Source organism: Rousettus aegyptiacus, unplaced genomic scaffold, assembly GCF_014176215.1.
Source record: "Rousettus aegyptiacus isolate mRouAeg1 unplaced genomic scaffold, mRouAeg1.p scaffold_m13_p_8, whole genome shotgun sequence".
Taxonomy (NCBI): Eukaryota; Metazoa; Chordata; class Mammalia; order Chiroptera; family Pteropodidae; genus Rousettus; species Rousettus aegyptiacus.
Genome location: NW_023416311.1, coordinates 76,910,759 through 76,928,765, shown reverse-complemented (window position 1 = coordinate 76,928,765; position 18,007 = coordinate 76,910,759). Strand labels below are relative to the sequence as shown.

At 33.5% G+C, this 18,007-nt stretch overlaps 2 protein-coding genes across 5 annotated transcripts in view; both read left to right on the top strand.

Moving 5' to 3' along the window:
- IPO11 (importin 11) overlaps positions 1 to 18,007 on the top strand; it is a 161,588-nt gene that overhangs the window by 111,657 nt on the left and 31,924 nt on the right. The window contains exon 28 of one of the 4 annotated variants that reach the window (XM_036225232.1): positions 12,781 to 13,770. The exons of the other annotated variants lie outside the window; for them this stretch is intronic. Coding sequence (XP_036081125.1) covers positions 12,781 to 12,802 — 22 coding nt within the window. The 3' untranslated portion in view covers positions 12,803 to 13,770. Of the gene's footprint in view, positions 1 to 12,780; positions 13,771 to 18,007 lie in introns of those variants that run through there. 4 annotated transcript variants of the gene reach the window in all.
- LRRC70 (leucine rich repeat containing 70) lies at positions 11,355 to 13,770 on the top strand. The gene has a single exon (XM_016137040.2). The coding sequence runs from the start codon at positions 12,714 to 12,716 to the stop codon at positions 13,632 to 13,634; it is 921 nt and encodes a 306-aa protein (XP_015992526.2). The 5' UTR covers positions 11,355 to 12,713; the 3' UTR covers positions 13,635 to 13,770.

Below are 18,007 nucleotides of genomic sequence, written 5' to 3'. Positions count from 1 at the left end.
TTAATAAATTTAGAGAAGTGGCGATGTGAGATTGTGGGATTTGGAATTAAATTTTTATTTTAATGCTTGGGAAGTCAGTTTACTGTAATGAATAATAAATAATTTATAGTATTCTACAGTGCTACAATTAAAAAAATACAATATGCACAAGCTATACAAATAGTGTATAATTAAAGAAGTTCCCAAGGCATTCAGTAAATGCTGAAAATCCTTTTGCATCATTTATTATTTCCATTATAATGATGGTTAATTTTGAATTGAAAGTCATTGGTGGATATATTTATTTATACTTATCATCTCTCATAATTAAAAAAAAATGAGAGACTTCAAGACTGATTATTTCTAAGTGATTAATCAAAGTCTCCATCATGACTTACCTGTTCTAACGGAGTGGATTAGAACAAAGGATAATTTCAAATAACAGATTTCCATACATTGTATAGGTCTGATTTTCCTTTTTGTTTGTTCATTTACTTTGTTCCTTTGATTCTATGTATAAGTAAAATCATATGGTGTTTGTCTTTGTTTTATTTCACTAAGCATAATATCCTCTAGGACCATCCATCTCATTGCAAAGGGTAAAATTTTATTTTCTTGTGGCCAAGTAATATTTCATTGACAACCTCTTTATCCAGTTGTCTATTGATGGGCACTCACATTGCTTTTATATCTGTGCTATTGTAAATAGTGCAGTGATCATAGGGGTGCATAAATCTTTTTGAATTAGTATTTTGGTTTTCTTTGGATAAATACTCAAAAGTGTAATTGCTGGGTCAAAAGGTAGATCCATTTTTAATTTTTTGAGGAACCTCCAGACTTTTTCATAGTGGCTGTACCAATTCTCAATCGCACCAATGGTGTACAAGGGTTCCTTTTTCTTCACATCTTTGCCAGTACTTGTCATTTTTGATTTATTTATGATAGCCATTCTGACAAGTGTGAGATGATATCTCATTGTGGTTTTAATTTGCATTTCTCTGATGATTAGTGACCTTGAGCTTCTTTTCATGTATCTATTGGCTATCCGTATGTCCTCTTTGGAGAAATACCTACAGGTCTTCTGCCCATTTTTCAATTGGATTGTTTGTTTTTTTGTTGTTGTAATGTTTATGAGTTCTTTATAAATTTTGGATATTTACCCCTTGTCAGATGTATTATAGGCAATTATCTTCTTCCATTCATAGATTGTCTTTTCGTTTTATTGATGGTTTCCTTTGCTGTGCAAAACCTTTTATTTTGATGTAGTCCCCTTTGTTTATTTTTTCTTTTGTTTCCCTTGACCAAGGAGATATAACAGAAAAAATATTACTAAGAACAATGCCAGAGAGTTAACTGCCTTTGTTTTCTTCTAGGAATTTTATGATTTTGGATCTTACATGTAAGTCTTTGATCCATTTTAAGGTTATTCTTGTATATGCTGTAAAAAGTTCAATTTCATTTTTTTGCATTTATTGAAGAGATTGTCTTTATCCTATCATATAGTCCTACCTCTTTTGTCATAAATTAAATTACCGTATGGATGTGGATTGATTTATGGGCTCTCTATTCTCCTCCATTGCTCGCTATGTCTATCTTTATGCCGGTACTATGTATGCTGTTTTGATTACTATAAGCTCGTAGTATATGATTTGATATTAGGTAGTGTGATATCTCTAACTTTGTTCTTCTTTCTCAAGATTGCCTTGGCTGTTTTGGATCTTTTATTGTTCCATATAGATTTTTGGATTATTTGTTATAGTTCTCTGAAAAATGCCATTGGTATTTTGATAGGGGTTGCATTAAATCTATAGACTGCTTTGAGTAGCGTGGACATTTTAATGATGTTAATTCTTATTGTCCACGAGCACAGTATATGCTTCCATTTATTTATATCTTCAGTTTCTTTTTTCAATGACATAATTTTCTGAGTACAGGTCTTTTACCTCCTTGGTTAAATTGATTCCTAGGTATTTTGATGTAACTGTAGATAAGATTGTTTTCTTAATTTCTGTTTCTGATAGTTCATCATTGGTGAATGTTAATTTTGTATCCTGCTACTTTACTGAATTCATTTACCAGTTCTGACAGTTTTTTTGGTGGAATCTTAAGGTTTTCTTTCTACAGTATCATGTCATCTGCAAATAATGACAGTTTTACTTCTTCCTTTCCAATTTGGATGGCTTTTATTTCTCTTCCTTGTTTGATGGCTGTAGGTAGGACTTCCAATACTAGGTTGAATAAAAGTAGTAAAAGTGGACATCCTTGTCTTGTTCCCAATCTTAAAGAAAATGCCTTAGGTTTTCCCCATTGAATATGATGGTAGCTATAGGTTTGTCATATATGGCCTTTATTATGTTGAGGTATGTTCCCTCTATTCCTACTTTGCTGAAAGTTTTTATCATGGGTGATGGATTTTTTCAAATGCTTTTTCTGCATCTGTTGATATGATCATGATTTTAATCTTTTGTATAATCTTTTGTGATTTTATAAATGGGTTTCTGTTAGTAGATTGAACTGGTGTTGGAATTCAAGTTACTAACTAAAGTTGTCCTGGGAATTGTGAGTAACAGTTGCCACTAAAAAACTATATATGTATATCAACGTCTAGTGTGTTTCTGCAGTCCAGACAGGAGAAGCCAGTGGGAGAGGTCTGATAGAAAACATTTTTTCCTCTACTTCTTGTGTGCAGTTGACAAACATGATAATCAAGCTTTGGCTGAGCTATTTCAGTGTTCCCTCTAGTATACTACATATAGAATCAGTGGCAGAAGGCACACTTATTGTTTACCCCTTAGCTGAATGGTCATTCTCTCCCACTTCCATCAAATACTTTTTGAACATCTGTGGAGTGCTAGACGATCAGATTACTATGGGGAGCAAAACAGATGTAGTCCTTGTCCTCATGGAACTTACAATGTGGAGTTTGCGTTTTATGGTGGTTGCTCTTATTACTACTCTTTTTTATCCCCTTCAAAATTGAGCTTGAACTGATTTCCAACCTAGTTTGTATTATCTGATTGTATAGTGATTTGTAAGAGGAGGCAGTGAGTTGTCAAGAGCAAAGTTCTTTAGACATTTTATTTTGCCAGAGTTGACTATAAAATGAACAGCAGTCCTCCTAGAGTAAATTGAATAATGATGCCCTTTCTTTTATTGTTATTTAAAGAAAATGTAAGAGTACTTTGAAGTTTCAGGGCCTCGGCTGTTGAGATTCTCTTCCCCATCTTCCTTTTGAATATGTGGTTTACAAATGAGATAGATATCCTTAGACTTTGAAAAGAATGAGTTTTGGAGTATGAATGTTTTCCTTTGTATGTAATGCAATTTGTAGTTATTATTGGTTCTGATAATTTTATTTCAACTGGGGAAAAAGTCTCTAAAATGCAGATTTTAATGTTTTCATTTTTTGACTTAAGTTATTCATATGTATCCTTCGGTTTTTATTATGAATTTACAAGCTGGGTTTTTCTCCTGGCATAAATTAAATAGAAGCCTACTTTTGAACTGGTTAATATTCAAAAACTGAATTTTGTTTGCTTTAATCTAACAGAAGCTGGAGGGTATAGACAAAGTGGTTTAGGACAATGAACAGTTGGTGCCATAACTGAATGTTCACTGCAAAGCAGTGAAAAAGTTCTATGAAAAAAAGAGGTGAATTATTAATTCCCGGGCTTGGTGATTTTTTTATTGAAGGATTATAATCATTTGTAAACTTGTTTTTACTAGTTTCAAGTATACAGTACATTGGTTAGACATTTGTATAGTTAAAACTTTTTTTCTTTTAAAGCTGAACATCAGGTTGTTCCTCTGGCAGTCCTTTGAAAACCCGATGTTTTCCACCACCCCCCCACACCCATAAGTTCTGCACTTTTGAAGTGTTTCTACCCTCTCACCTTAGAATTCGAGTGGCAATAGTCCATTTGGGTTTTCATTTCCAATACAAATTAACTTTACCCTTGAAACATAAAGCAGAACTAAAATGCACATAACTTTCCTCTCCTACTTCTAAGCCTGTGATACTGATGCAACAAACATTCAGCAATATTTTTAAAGTTTCTAGTATGTGCTGGGGCACCGTGCTGTGCACTGATTCTACATCCCACTTCCTCACCTTTAGGACAGATTATTGTTCACTGCACCCTGGCTTCTTAGAACAACAACTATTTGTGTCTTCCATCTCCTGTCCTAAATCCTTAGGAAAATTCCTGAATGCTTGCGTGTGAATTTGGGACTACACTCTCAGTGCCTTCCTTACGTCTTGGACCATTGCCATGTCTACAAATTTCATAAAGGCTTCTAATAAACTGTTTTCATAATGTGGCAGTCATTTGATAGACACTGGGTACTCTTAACTGATCACCAACCATTGTATGGCATTAAGCTTCTTTTAAAACATTTAACCCAGGAAAGCAAATCTGTGATCAAATAAGATTACTTTGGAGGTTCAAGATCTTAAACTGTTTTAGAATGAAACTAAGAGAAGTTTCTGAACGAGAATGAGATATATTGAGTCAAGTCCCTCAAAGTGGCTGAAACCATAAAGAAAAATACTTGTTGTAGAGTGGCTAGCATCAACAAGGAGATAAAAACCTAAGAATAGTATTCAGAAGTGAAATCATAAATCCTGTGTACTTCTTGATTGTTCCTGTGTACATAATAGACCTATATAGCTTGAGGAGCATCTTACTTTTTGGATTCTTTTCCTTGAGCTTTTGCTTTCATTCTCTTCAGGAGTCTCAGAGGGAAAAAGGCACATTGTGATAGGGAGGAAAGCTCCATTTGGCTTTGGGGGCATACCCTTGCCTACTATTGGTATGTCGTTGGACTCATTTTCCCTCTCGGGACCCATTTCCTGTTTCAAGTGAGAGGAAGTGATACCTCCTGGCACCCATGGGCTGTTAGAATAAATTGAAGTGATGAATAACTCTGATTATTCAATAAATGGTTGTTACTCTATCAATCTTTACTACTATTATCAGTTAACACTACTACTACTATTAATGTTACTATTGTCAATCATTTTGACCAACTGTGTGAAGGACCAACTTAGACTTTACTGAGACTTTTCCCTATTTGGTCTGTTCAAATGTGATTAGTGCCAACGTTTGAGGAAAGATACTATCTCTTGCAGCTAATTCACGTACTACCTGTGCATGGACGCAAGCAATCGCTCAGTGTTCATTATCTTGCCATTATTGTTGTTGCCTCCATTTCACCTTTCAGAAATTGGCAGGTATTTCAGCTCAGGGAGAAGCATTAATTGACTACTTTTAACAAAGTAGTTGTATAGAGTTGACACCCAGTTTGTATTTGTCAGTTGTTAAATGTTTAAAATAATTATTGAATGTTCAGCCAGACATCAGCATTTGCTACTCTTGTTAACATTCATCAGCGATGGAGCCTATAAACTCCCGTATCTATTGTGGATCAAGGAAAAATGTTTGGAGAAGAGGCTGTAGAGTGAAAGGCAACTGGAGAAAGAGGGTAGAACTTGAGGTGGTAAAAGGGCTCAAGTTTTATTGGCTTATGAAACCTTTGCCATCCTTTGACATTTCTTTATCTCCCAGTTTTTCATTTGTCAAACTTTTCCCAATTTCTCTGCCTAAAAGTGATTTCTGCCTCTTTGAATTTTTTGACTTTTTATTTTTATGTATCTTACGTCCTGGGCTTTTTTGAGATTCAGCCCATATGTCAACGAGATATAGTGAAAGGCTTAAGAGTCCATTCTCTGGAGCCACAATGAGTAGTTTTGAATCCTGGCTCTTAAATTCACTGTGCGACCTTCAGCAAGGCACTTAACCTTTCTTTCTCTCTCTTTCCTCATCTATAGAATGGGACTAGACTGTTGAATTGTTTTGTATCTTAAGTGAACTGTTACACGTAAAATACTTGGAGAAATGCAGGAGAAGTGGTATGTGCTCAGTAAATAAATTCTAGCTGTTAAGATAATGTTGTACACATTTTTTTCCCCTTCTACTTAACACCAAGCATAGGGTGCTTGCTTATAGAACACTCTACATGGCCAAAATATTGTTATAGTGAATATCTCAATTGAACATTTATTCTCTCACAGGATATCTTGAGCTCATTGAGATCAGGTACCAGGATTTCGTTTATCTTGAGTATTCTTATAGTCTAGCATAATGCCTGACATACAGTAGGCTTTCAGTAATGTTATTGAATCATGTATAATTGTTACAGATGTGATAACCGGTACAGTGTTCCTCTTAGTCTCGCATACTTCTGAACTCCCAATTATTCATATCAGAAACTTGGAAATTTTCCGTGACACCATTACCTCTTACCTCCCACCTTTAATCCATCACCAAAGCTGTTGACTAGATATCTAAATGTATCTCAAATCCATCTACTCCATTTTCACTTCCACCATCTAACTATAACCTGTCTTCTTCCTGGACTGCTGTGTCAGCCTCCTAAATTGGTTTCTCCTCATCTATTTAATCTCCTCCAAGCTATATTCCACAGAAAAGAAGACGACAATTTTTTTTAAAGGCAAAAACGATCTTATCCCTCTCCTAGTTCACATCCCTCCAGTTGCCCTACAGGGTCTCTCTCCGCCTTTTGGCTTACCTCTTGAGCCTTATCTCATTCTACTCTCTCTCAGTCATTCTACACCAGCCTTGCGGGCTCGCCTCTCTGTCTGTGGAGTATCCTTTGTGCCTCAGAATCTTGACAAATTCTGTAAATTGATATGATTTCTAATACTTTCAAAGCACTGTTTGTTTTTCTTTTATATAACTGATGATTTTAAAACATGTTTGTCTAGTAGTTTTTATTTGTATTTTATTTTTTACCCATAAATATTTGCATTTGTATTCTAAAATATAAGCGTTCTTAAAACTTATTTATTAAAATACATAGAGTAAAATCGCCTTTTGAGAATATACATTACTCTAAATTTTAATACCCGTAGATTTGCACAAACATCACCACAATCAGAATACAGAAGAGTTTTATCACCCGAGGAAACACCTTTGTGCTACAAATGTGTGTTTTATTCCTTGGGAATCACATCCTCCCCTCTTTTTACTAGAATTTTGTGTTTTTGAGAATGACAGGTAATTGAAATCAGGTAGTATATATTCTTTAGAGACTAGCTTTCTCATTCAGCATAATGCCTTTTAAATTCATCCAGGCTGTTGGGCTTGTCATTAGAATGTTTTGGGTTTTTTTATTGTTATTACTGAGTAGTCTATTGTATGGATATATCACCTTCAGCCATTGAAAGACATTTAGATGTGTCTAATACTTTTTAAATGACTTGTCTACCCTACTAGTCTATAATTTTGAGCATGAGAACTTGGACGGTATTAACACATGTCTTTTTTCTGTCTCATATTCTCTCTCATATACTTTCTCATATTCTCTCGTACTCATTCCCTTTGTGTGTACATATGTCACACACACAACATACATGATACTTTATGTTCTGAATCATTTCATGTAAGTTGCGTAGATCATGGCCTTTTACTCCTAAACACTTCAGTCTAGGATCAGGTACTGCATTTCCTTGCCATGCCTTTGTAGTCTCTTTTACTCTGTAATGTCATTTCCAGAGTTTTTCTCTCTTATGACTAACATTTTTGAAGAACACAATCCCTTTATCTCTATCCTTCTCTCCCTTTCCTCCTCCCTCCCTCTACTCATCCCTCTCTCCTTCTCTCTCAGAAGAATAGAATGTTCCTCATTTGGAGTGCTTCTGATGTTTCATTATGATTAGATTCAGGTTATGCATTCTTGGTTGGAATATTACATAAGTAATGTGTCCTTGAAATATCACATCTGGTGGCACAGATGGCCACTTGCTTTTTATTAATGATGCTAATTTCTGATTTCCCCACTGTGTAGTTACTATTTTATTTTCCTTGCAACTGAATAGCAATCTGTATTGACATACTGCTTCTTGTTAAAATTTTACCCTACATTAAGCAAAATGATAATATTTTTGTGTTGTTGTTACTGTATTGTTATTGTCCTTATTATAAACCCCATTTTAAATTTTGATTCTTGGGTCCATAAGTAACTTTTAAGATCATAAATAAGATCAGTAACTTTAAACCTTTCTTTATATGTAAACCCACCTTGATTGGTTTATACATAGATGCTATGTATCTAAATAATAAAGATGGCGTATATTTTAAAATGGTATCAATATTTTCCTCTTATTTATGCAGTCTCAGATTTGTAATGGAATTTCTGAATGGAAAAGAAAATAGATATGTGTAGATACCTGAAACATGAGTTTATTTGAAGAAAAAGGCAGTAGTATAAAAGCAGAATGAGAGAAAAATAACACAGTTGAGTCAATTTCCTGAAAAGAAAAGGGAGGAAGCCGATTTAGGAGGCTGAAGAAAGTGTTCAGAAATAGTTCTAATGAAAATGAGTAGTAATCACAAAAGGTATACAAGGAACCATTTTGATGTATTGTTCCAGAACAAAATCAAAATGCCAAAATTCAGACTGGGGAGAATCATTATGCATTGGAGATTATATGAAGATTTTACTAAACATGTTATAGGATTTAATGAAGCTCATGAGATTTGAATTAATTAATACAAATTACTGTGAAATGACAGTATTTAATTAAAACACAGGGAAATGTATCTTTCAGTAAGTAGAATGGGAAGCTGGGAAAGTTTGAGTTCTAACCTAAAATTTGAGTGGCCAGTTCTGCCACTAGTTAGTGATGTGATCATAGCAAGTAGGATGAAGTCTCAGAATTCCATTCCTGCATCAATGTTTTTCAGGTTTTAACTTCTGTGGTCTTCTCTACTAGTGATCACTTGTGTCTAAGAGCAGCAACTCCTAAATGAACAGAAAGGCTAAACTGTGACTTTTTTGGTTATCGGAATTTTGCTAGATATCAGCCTGAGAGCTACAATGTATTATTTAGATTTATTATTTGTTATAGTCACTTTTGTTTAGCTCACCTTTTAGATTATAATAATATAAGATTAATTTTATTCTGTCACTTTTCCCTGGCATAATTTTCTAAAATTTTTACTTCTAGGATCTAATACAAATAGAGGACAAAATTAATGCTCCTACTTATTACCTTGGAGCTTTCCCTCTTTAAATTTTATTTTGATTTCAATGGAACATTTCTTGGGCTTTTCCCAAACTGTAGGGGAGGAAAAAGTTTTCCTTAACTCTCTTAGAGTCCCTGGCTGGGTCTGTATATTAAACTAATAAAGACAAGAAAAGAGAAAAAATCCATACAAATTTAATATAAGTTTTACATGACACTAGAGACTTCATAAGGACATGAAGACCTCAAAAAATTGTTAAACTTGTGTGTTTTTATGCTAGGTTTGATGCAGAGTGGAAAGTCGTGGAAAGATATGAAAGGGCAAAGGGTATGAGATTAAGTGTAGTAAAGTAGGGGAAATTTTGTGAGGCCTCTTTGTTTGGATTCCACTCAGAGTGCTTTTGTCTTTGGAGATAAGGATGCTCCTTTCCTCCCAGTATAGGGAGGACACCTCTCACACAAAGATTTTATAACCTGTTTTCAGGGGAGAAGGACAGAGGGGTTGGGGGTGTAGCTAGAAGTGGAGGAGGTCAGGGAGAAACCTCCCTGCTTCCGCTGTTTTCTTAAACTCCTTCAGCTTAAAATATTCAGTATGCCAAGGTGCTGTATTTTGGGGTAGTGTTCCCTGAACCTCATCATACTCTTGAAGTTGTCTGACATATTTGAAAACTCTGTGAGACATACTTCATTCCACTTTATATGTTATTGAAAATACGTAACAAAACAGACTTGAGAAACCTAGCTCCTGTTCCATTTTTACCGAATGCATGCCATTTTTCTGTTATTTTTTTGGTAGTTTTTTTATTTCTTTTTTCATAAAATAGAAATAACAATAGCCAGCCACAAAGGATAGTTGTGAGAATCGTAAATAATTTGAAAAAGATCTGTTATATAGTATGTATCTCTGATTTTTTATTGTAGAAATTGTGTGGGTATTATAAAACATCTAATATGGAAATAATTCATATCATTAATCTGAAGTAATTGTCTTGGCATGAAGTAAAGTTGTTTTAATACCAAAAGAGGATTATATTGTACAATTATATATTATCACTGATATTTTAAGTGTATTCTTAGGATATTAGTAATATTAATAAAAGTCAGAATTAGAAAACCTCAGCAATCGGCTTTTTTGGAAGTTATGGCTAATCAATATATAGTGGTGGTTCCATAGAGTAGTGGTTAGCACTTCTGCTTTACACGCAGAAGGTCCTTGGTTTGAGCACCAGTGGAGCCACAGTCCATACCCAAGGTGCACCAGGCATCGCGAGCATGTGGGAAAAGACACCCCGCCTTCAGTGATTCAGTTCTTAAGGGGAGACGGCAACCAGGGGTGGAAGTTGGGGCGGGGGGGTAAAAAATATATATGTATATATGTATATGTATGCGTGTATATATATAAAAATATAAACAATTTATAGATAACTCTTTAAATCCTTACCATCAGTTATTACAGTGTACACAGATACATTTTTATTCTTAAAGATTTAAATCTAATTCAGATGTATAAATGATAAAATATCATTAAAGGGCCTTTTTCACTCTTCCCGACTTTTCTTGCACAAGTTGTCAGTAATTTGGTATACAACTTGATATCATTTTTTAACCCAAAGCATATATCTTAATGTATTAAGGTATTATTGGTAGTAGTCAAAATTTTTTATACTCAAAATTTATTTTGAAAAATTAAAAATAAGGAGATAGTGTAACATTTGTGCTCAGCATTCTAAATTACTTTGTTTTTTTTTTAATAAAAGTTTAAGTTCTTAATACGTATTCAAAACAAGCAAATATTTTATGCATTTAAAAATTCACCAAAATTATATTGCTCTATTAACATCTTATTTTAACTTGTTTTTTCTACTTAATATAATAGCTGTCTGTTGATATATACAGAATTTGTTCATTCTGAATATATAAAACGTACAGGTTTCCTTTTTAAAAGAAATACTTATTTAAAAAATTTTGCAATATTTAGGTGTGTGCTTTAGGAAAACTCAAATTAACTGCTTTCTGAAAAAATAAGTTCCTGAGATTTCCTTTCAACAATATTTTTGAAACACAGATAAAATTACTTCCTGTCTCTTGGTTTCCTGTATCCATGGAAACCTCTGTTTTACATACTGACTGTGGAGGAACCAATGTGAAGAGTGGTGTTTCCTGAGCAAACTGTGACTTAAAAAAAAAAAAGAGTAAAGGGGTGGAGGTCGGCAGTGCCACAGAAAGAAATGGAGTTTAGAAATGTTGCTCTTCAGATTTAGAAAGAAAACCTTGATTTGAATCAGCCGTGTTAATAATATGAATTTTCTGTTCTTGGTAAGACTATTTATTTAAATATAAACTTTAAGGTGAACCAAAATGTAATTTGGATTGTGAAAAACTGTAGTTCAAAGGGAGTTTAATTGTTCTGTAATGACTTTGTATTTTCATAAATTATAATGTTATTTAATTGATATTCGACTTTAAGTTGATAAAGGATCATATTATACTGAAAGGCAAGTGGGTACCCTGCATTATCATTTGGTGCTTTTGTTATAGTCAATTGTAATATTTTAAATTAACTTAGCAAACATTTTATTTTGTAGTTCATTAAATTTGAGTTAGAATTCTGTCTAACAGTGGGTTAATGGCCTGGAGATGCTAATAATTCTAGGACATATCCAAACTCATTATTTTATTATTTCACTGTAGTATGATTTATAATACTTAGTATTATTGGCTGATTCTTATAAAATAAATAGACTACAGAATATTGGGTATTTTCATTTTTCTCTGCAACTATTTCTACTTGTTACCTGTTATCTTGTATTATTATTCCACAAAGAGTTACTTGGTTGTTCATCTCTGCCAGTTCTGCACTGGGAGACAGATTAACTGCTGTAACTTACGCCTTTCAGGTATTCCTAAGAATTTTCCTGAAAGTACAGTTTTTCTGTATCTGACTGGAAATAATATATCTCATATAAAAAGAAGTGAATTAACAGTACTTCATTCTCTTGTAGCATTATTTTGGATAATACTAGCATTGTGTATATGTATCCAAAAGCTTTTGTTCACTTGAATGTTTTCTATATTTAAATAATAATTTTGTGAAGCACTTGGATCCTGGAATATTTGAGGGGCTTTCCAGTCTTCGGAACTTACGTTTACAGTCTAATCAAGTCTCTTTTGTTCCAAGATGAGTGTTTAATGACCTAGTTTCAGTTCAGTACTTAAATCTACAAAGAAATCACCTCACTGCCCTTGGGAGTGGTACCTTTGTTAGTATGATTGTTCTTCGGATATTTGATTTATTAAACAGTAAAATTTTGAGGATATCAGACTCAGGCTTTCAACATCTTAGAAACCTGGATTGTTTGTATCTAGGAGGTAATAATTTAACAAAAGTACCATCAAATGCATTTGAAGTACTTAAGAGTCTTAAAAGACTTTCTCTGTCTCATAACCATATTGAACTGATACAGCCCTTTGCATTTAAAAGACTTGTCAACTTGGAATATCTCCTCCTGAAAAATTCAAGAATTAAAAATGTTACTAGGGGTGGGTTTAGTGGAATTAAAATCTTAAACATTTGATCTTAAGTTGTAATGATTTAGAGAATTTAAATTCTGACACATTTAGCTTGTTAAAGAATTTAATTTACCTTAAGTTAGATTGAAACAGAATAATCAGCATTGATATCATAATGATACATTTGAAAAAAATGGGAGCATCTTTGAAGATCTTTAATCTGTCATTTAATAATCTTACAGACTTACATCCAAGGGTCCTTAAGCCATTGTCTTCATTGATTCACCTTCAGGCAAATTCTAATCCTTGGGAATGTAACTGCAAACTATTGGGCCTTGGCGACTGGCTAGCATCTTCAGCCATTACCCTAAACATCTATTGTCAGAATCCCCCATCTATGCATGGCAGAGCATTGCATTATATTAAATGGACTGACTTGACAAATTGCATTACATCTTCGACAAATGTATCCAGAGCTTGGGCTATAAAATCTCTTCATATTCATCACAAGACCGCAGCGTTAATGATGGCCTTGCATAAAGTAACTACAAATGGGAAACATTTGGAAAATACTGAGAGTGTTACTTTCTGGGAACAAATTCATACTTCACCTGCTAATAGATATCTTCAAGAGAATACCTTCGTTAATCCAGTAGAGACTACTGCAGTGTTACCTGTGAAAATACAGCTTACTTCTTCTGTTAACTTGAACTTGGAAAAAAACAGTGCTCTACCAATTGATGCTGCTTCAGTTTCAGGGAAAACATCTTTAATTTGTACACAAGAAGTTGAAAAGTTAAATGAAGCTTTTGACATTTTACTAGCTTTTTTCATCTTAGCTTGTGTTTTAATTATTTTTTTGATCTACAAAGTTATTCAATTTAAACAAAAACGAAAGGCACCAGAAAACTCAGGGGAAAATAGACTTGAATACTACAGCTTTTATCAATCTGCAGGGTATAATGTAACTGCCTCGATTTGTAACACCCGCTCAAATTCTCTTGAAAGCCCTGGTCTGGAGCAGATTCGACTTCATAAACAAATTGTTCCTGAAAGTGAGGCACAGGTCATTCTTTTTGAACATTCTACTTTATAATTCAACTAAATGGTGGCTATAAAACTTCAATGCCATGGACATGAATAAAACCGAAGCTTCCTTATAGAATTATAAACTTTATTTGGAAATATAATGAATTATATGAGCTTAGCATTAATAAATAATGTTTTAATAACTTGTGAATACTGTATTTATTCATCAAATGTTTTTTGATAGGCATTGTATTATATAATAATAGGTAATATTTCTGTTTACCGACTACTTCATATATCATATTTAATCTTTAAACAGCCTCATAAGGTAATCTACATTTTACAGGTAAGGAAACCTAGGCAGTATGAGTTGAGAAACTCCCAAATTTTCACAGCTTGTGACACTTTTTGGGTCTGACTCCAGAGTCCACACTTTTAATTTCATGTTATACTGCCTACGTGCTATGGTTGTAATTGTGAACAACTATAACGAATAGACACAGTTCCTGTTCACAGTAGAGTTTGAAATCTAGAAGAGGGAACAACGCTGTACCAGGAAAGTACTGCACTCGGAGTGCTAACATGGAGTTAAGAGGTGGCTTTATGAGAGAAGCAGCATTGATACTAGACCATGAAGGATAAGTAGGAGTTAGCTCAATGAGGACAGCTGTGTAAGAGGTGGAGGTAAAATCATATCAGAAGAGTTGAGGAAAGAGAAGGAATATACTACTTTTCAGGAACCAAAATTCTGTACAACTGGAGCTGTTAGTAGTGGTGTGAGATTTGCTGCTAGAGAAATGTCGGATCATGAAGGATGTTGTAATTTTATGTTTTTCTCTAGGACAGCAGGGAGCCATGGAAGGAATTTAAGCAATGGAATGACATATCAAAAGTGGACTCTTTCTGGAAGGAGCAATAAAACTAGAGCCAGGATTAATTGAGTAGGAAAGGGAATCACTAATCCAGGGGAGAAGGGCTGGAGGCCTGGGCTAGGGTAGTGGCAGAGAGGTTGGATGGGTTCTTGAGCTACTTTGGAAGTAAGTTGAACTGCCTTGGTGGTTGGCTGAGGGGTGGCAGATGAGGGAGAAATAAATCAAAGATGTTAGGTTTTGGACATAGGCAGCTTTATGCTGCATTCACTAAGCAAAGGAAGCAAGAGCAGGGATATCAGTGTGGTGTGAACAAAACAGTGAGTTCAATTTTAGATATATTGAATTTGAGGTTCACATTGGATCTCCAAGTGGAAATATCAGCAAGCAGAAGATAAGGAGAGAGAGCTCTCTGGTAAAGGTCAATAATTTTAAACTTTCATCTGTCCAGTACACCAGAAGTATATGATACACTCTTAACAGCAACAGTAACCATTTGGCCATGATTTTGGGAGACAGGTAAATGAGGAAGAATAAGCTGGAAGAGCCCCCAGGAGATGTTAGCCCTGATTGAGAATATTTAATATAGATCGATAGTCATTGAAGTCATTGAGGTAATATTTTTCTTTATTAGCATAAATTTGTACTTGTGTAGCATTCTCCATAATGTTACAGGTATAGTAAGTGCCCATACTTGATCTATTAATAGCGACTTGAATCAAAAATATGTACTAAAAATTTCCTCTTGAGCACTATATATTTCCTGTTTGTGCTATCCATCTTCGTCCTCCAAATTTTTATGTTTTATTACTGAAAGTTACTACTGTCTGTATGAAATTAGCCTGAAACAATCTGGGAGTGTTTAAACCAAGTGATTATTGAGTTTGTACTTTGAAACTGAGATAATTATAAGAAGGTGCTATGTTATCCATTATACCTTAACATAGTACCTCTCAAACTCAGAATTACCAGTAAGTCTTGTAAAAACATGTTGCCGCCTCACTCCTCCCAGAGTTCTTTATTCAGTAGGTCTGGAATGGGGCCTATGAATTAACATTTAACAAGTTTGCTGATGCTGCTGATGTGGGGACCATGCTATGAGAACCACTGCCACAGATATTTGAGAGAAAAGAAGAACCAACGAGCAGTTTTGATATATATTAGAAATTGCAGAGAAATTAAAGCTGCAACTTTCCCCTTCTCCAAGAGTTGTTAATGTTTTGCTTCTCCCATAAAGCTTTTTCCTAGATCGTAATTTTAGATGAAAACATGAATATATTTTAAATCTTTCTTACATAGATTTGTTTCGCCTTGAAAAATCTACTTGAATTTTTTTGGTCTGCTTGACTACATTATACTTCTGGAGCTGTAACAAAATAGTTAAATGTCTCTTAAATTAGTTTAATCAAACACATTTTAAAAAATATAAAATATTACTTTAGAAAGATTTTTTTGTGCTTATTCCATGATATAATTTTATTCAAATTCTTCATATAAATTTTTGATAACAATGTCTATATCATTAGCAAAGTCCCCTTTTGATTCTATTAACACTGTTGTCCGGAGCACGTTATTTTCATTTTGGTCTGAGCTATGTGACATACAACACTTCCCCAGGAGTTTAACTCCAAGTCACAAGAACCTTTTCATATGACTTTAATAACAGTACAGTTGGCTTTTAAAAATTTGTTCTGCAGGTATATATTCATGATTGCCTTCTAATTATTTATTTTCAACAATATCAAACATATGCAATGATAAGGTCATACCTCCCATAATTACTAAATCTGTAGTAAATTCTTTTATGTTTTCTTTTCACAAAACAAGAACCAGTTTTAGTGACTTCTGTAAGTATCCAAAACAGGCATTGATTGGGGTTTTTTAGCTGAATCTTTTCCAAACAGTCCCAGTCATTGATCATCTCCTCTTTTTTATGGAACCTTGGTATGTCTTCATTGAGCAGTGTTTTGTAAACTAGTCTTTTTTCTTGACAGTCACATAAGATGGCAGTGTCTTCTCATCTCATTATACATTCATCATCATAGTTTTTTTTTTATTATTATTATCTTAAAGATAATGGCTTTTCTCTGTGTATGTACACTCAAAAAAAGTTAATTGGTCAAATGGTTTATAATATAAAAGCCTTTATAAGGATCATTGTTGGGTGTAAAAAATTCAGCTTCAATTCTAAAATAACTTAGTGAATTTCCACTATGAATTTTTATTCCATTTCCTTGCCAGTGTTTGTCAGGGGGACTAGATTTATTAATATACTTTTCCATGACCATTTAGAGAATTGTCGTGTAAAAAAGATATATGTTTCTATTTAAGTGACCAAAGTATTTGTAGCCTTAATCCTGAAAAATATCTGGAAGAGGGGGGTGACTAATTTTAGTGTGAATGTCACCACTTTTGTAGCCTCTGGTGTGGTGGAAATTCTGACTGATAAATCAGGGCTTTCTTCTTTGCCATTTCCTTACAATAAACTACTATTTGCTTAATCCTGTTATACAATATAAGCAGAAAAGTTAAAACAGTATTTTATTTGGTTGTGGTTTTAGTGCTTAAAAACTTATTTTCTTAAGTTACCTTAACTTCACTGATCTCATATTTAAGATATAATAATGTGAGAGTAACTTAAATGTTAACTAAGTGTGATGTACAAATAGTATAATTGTGGTCTGGTTAGATCAGAGAAAATTCTACAGTAAGGTTCTGTCTGATTTCTTTCTTTTTTTGGGCTGCTACTTTGGAAAACTATTAAATCATCAATTATATATTATAAAACTGTTCAGAAAAGGTAACTGAAAATTTTGTCTGTGTTTCTGCATTTCTATTTTCCGTCCAGGTTCAAGGAAATGAAGATGTGATGTAAATATGTAAATCCATCACTTACAGAGAAGTAATTTAAAGCACACTATCTATGAGGATGAATCAGTTATCCAAAAAGTGGAAATGCGAAATGCTCACTAGAAAAATACTAATAAAAATTAGACAAGAAAAAAAAAAACTAGAGTCCTGTTCACATTCAATCTAATGTTTACTATTTAGGCTACCCAAGTGAATATTAGGATATTTTATTTATTTGTTCCTTTGGGGATTAAAGTTTTTTCTTTTATCTTTCTAAAGGCATTTGTTTTCTCTATGCCATGATTGGATTCATAATGATACTAAAGGACAAATAATTTTAAACCAGCATGGTTTTTTAAGTTGGGTGAATAAACATAAGAAAGATGGCTGGATTTTTTTTTTAAGTGCATATTTTCTAAAAGCAAGGAAAAATCACTTTGCGTGAAGTTTCTGCAATTAATATCCTCTACAGATAGATACTATTATATACTGAGAAAAATGCCTTAAAATATATCTTTAGGAAATACTGAGTCAAGATTAAAAATATAGTTTTACTTATGGGCATTTAACTGAAAAGTTTATGAAAATTATGTGGAATTGTTTTAAATGATCCAATGTCTTTACTTACTGAGTATGATTTTTCATGTTCTCACCTATTTAACGTTTGTTTATGTGTAACATCACTTATATACTTTAAAACAAATCAAATAGATGTTTGAAA

Coding starts and splice junctions, on each gene's coding strand:
- LRRC70 (XM_016137040.2), top strand. CDS start 12,714: ATGATACATTTGAAAAAAATGGGAGCATCTTTGAAGATCTTTAATCTG.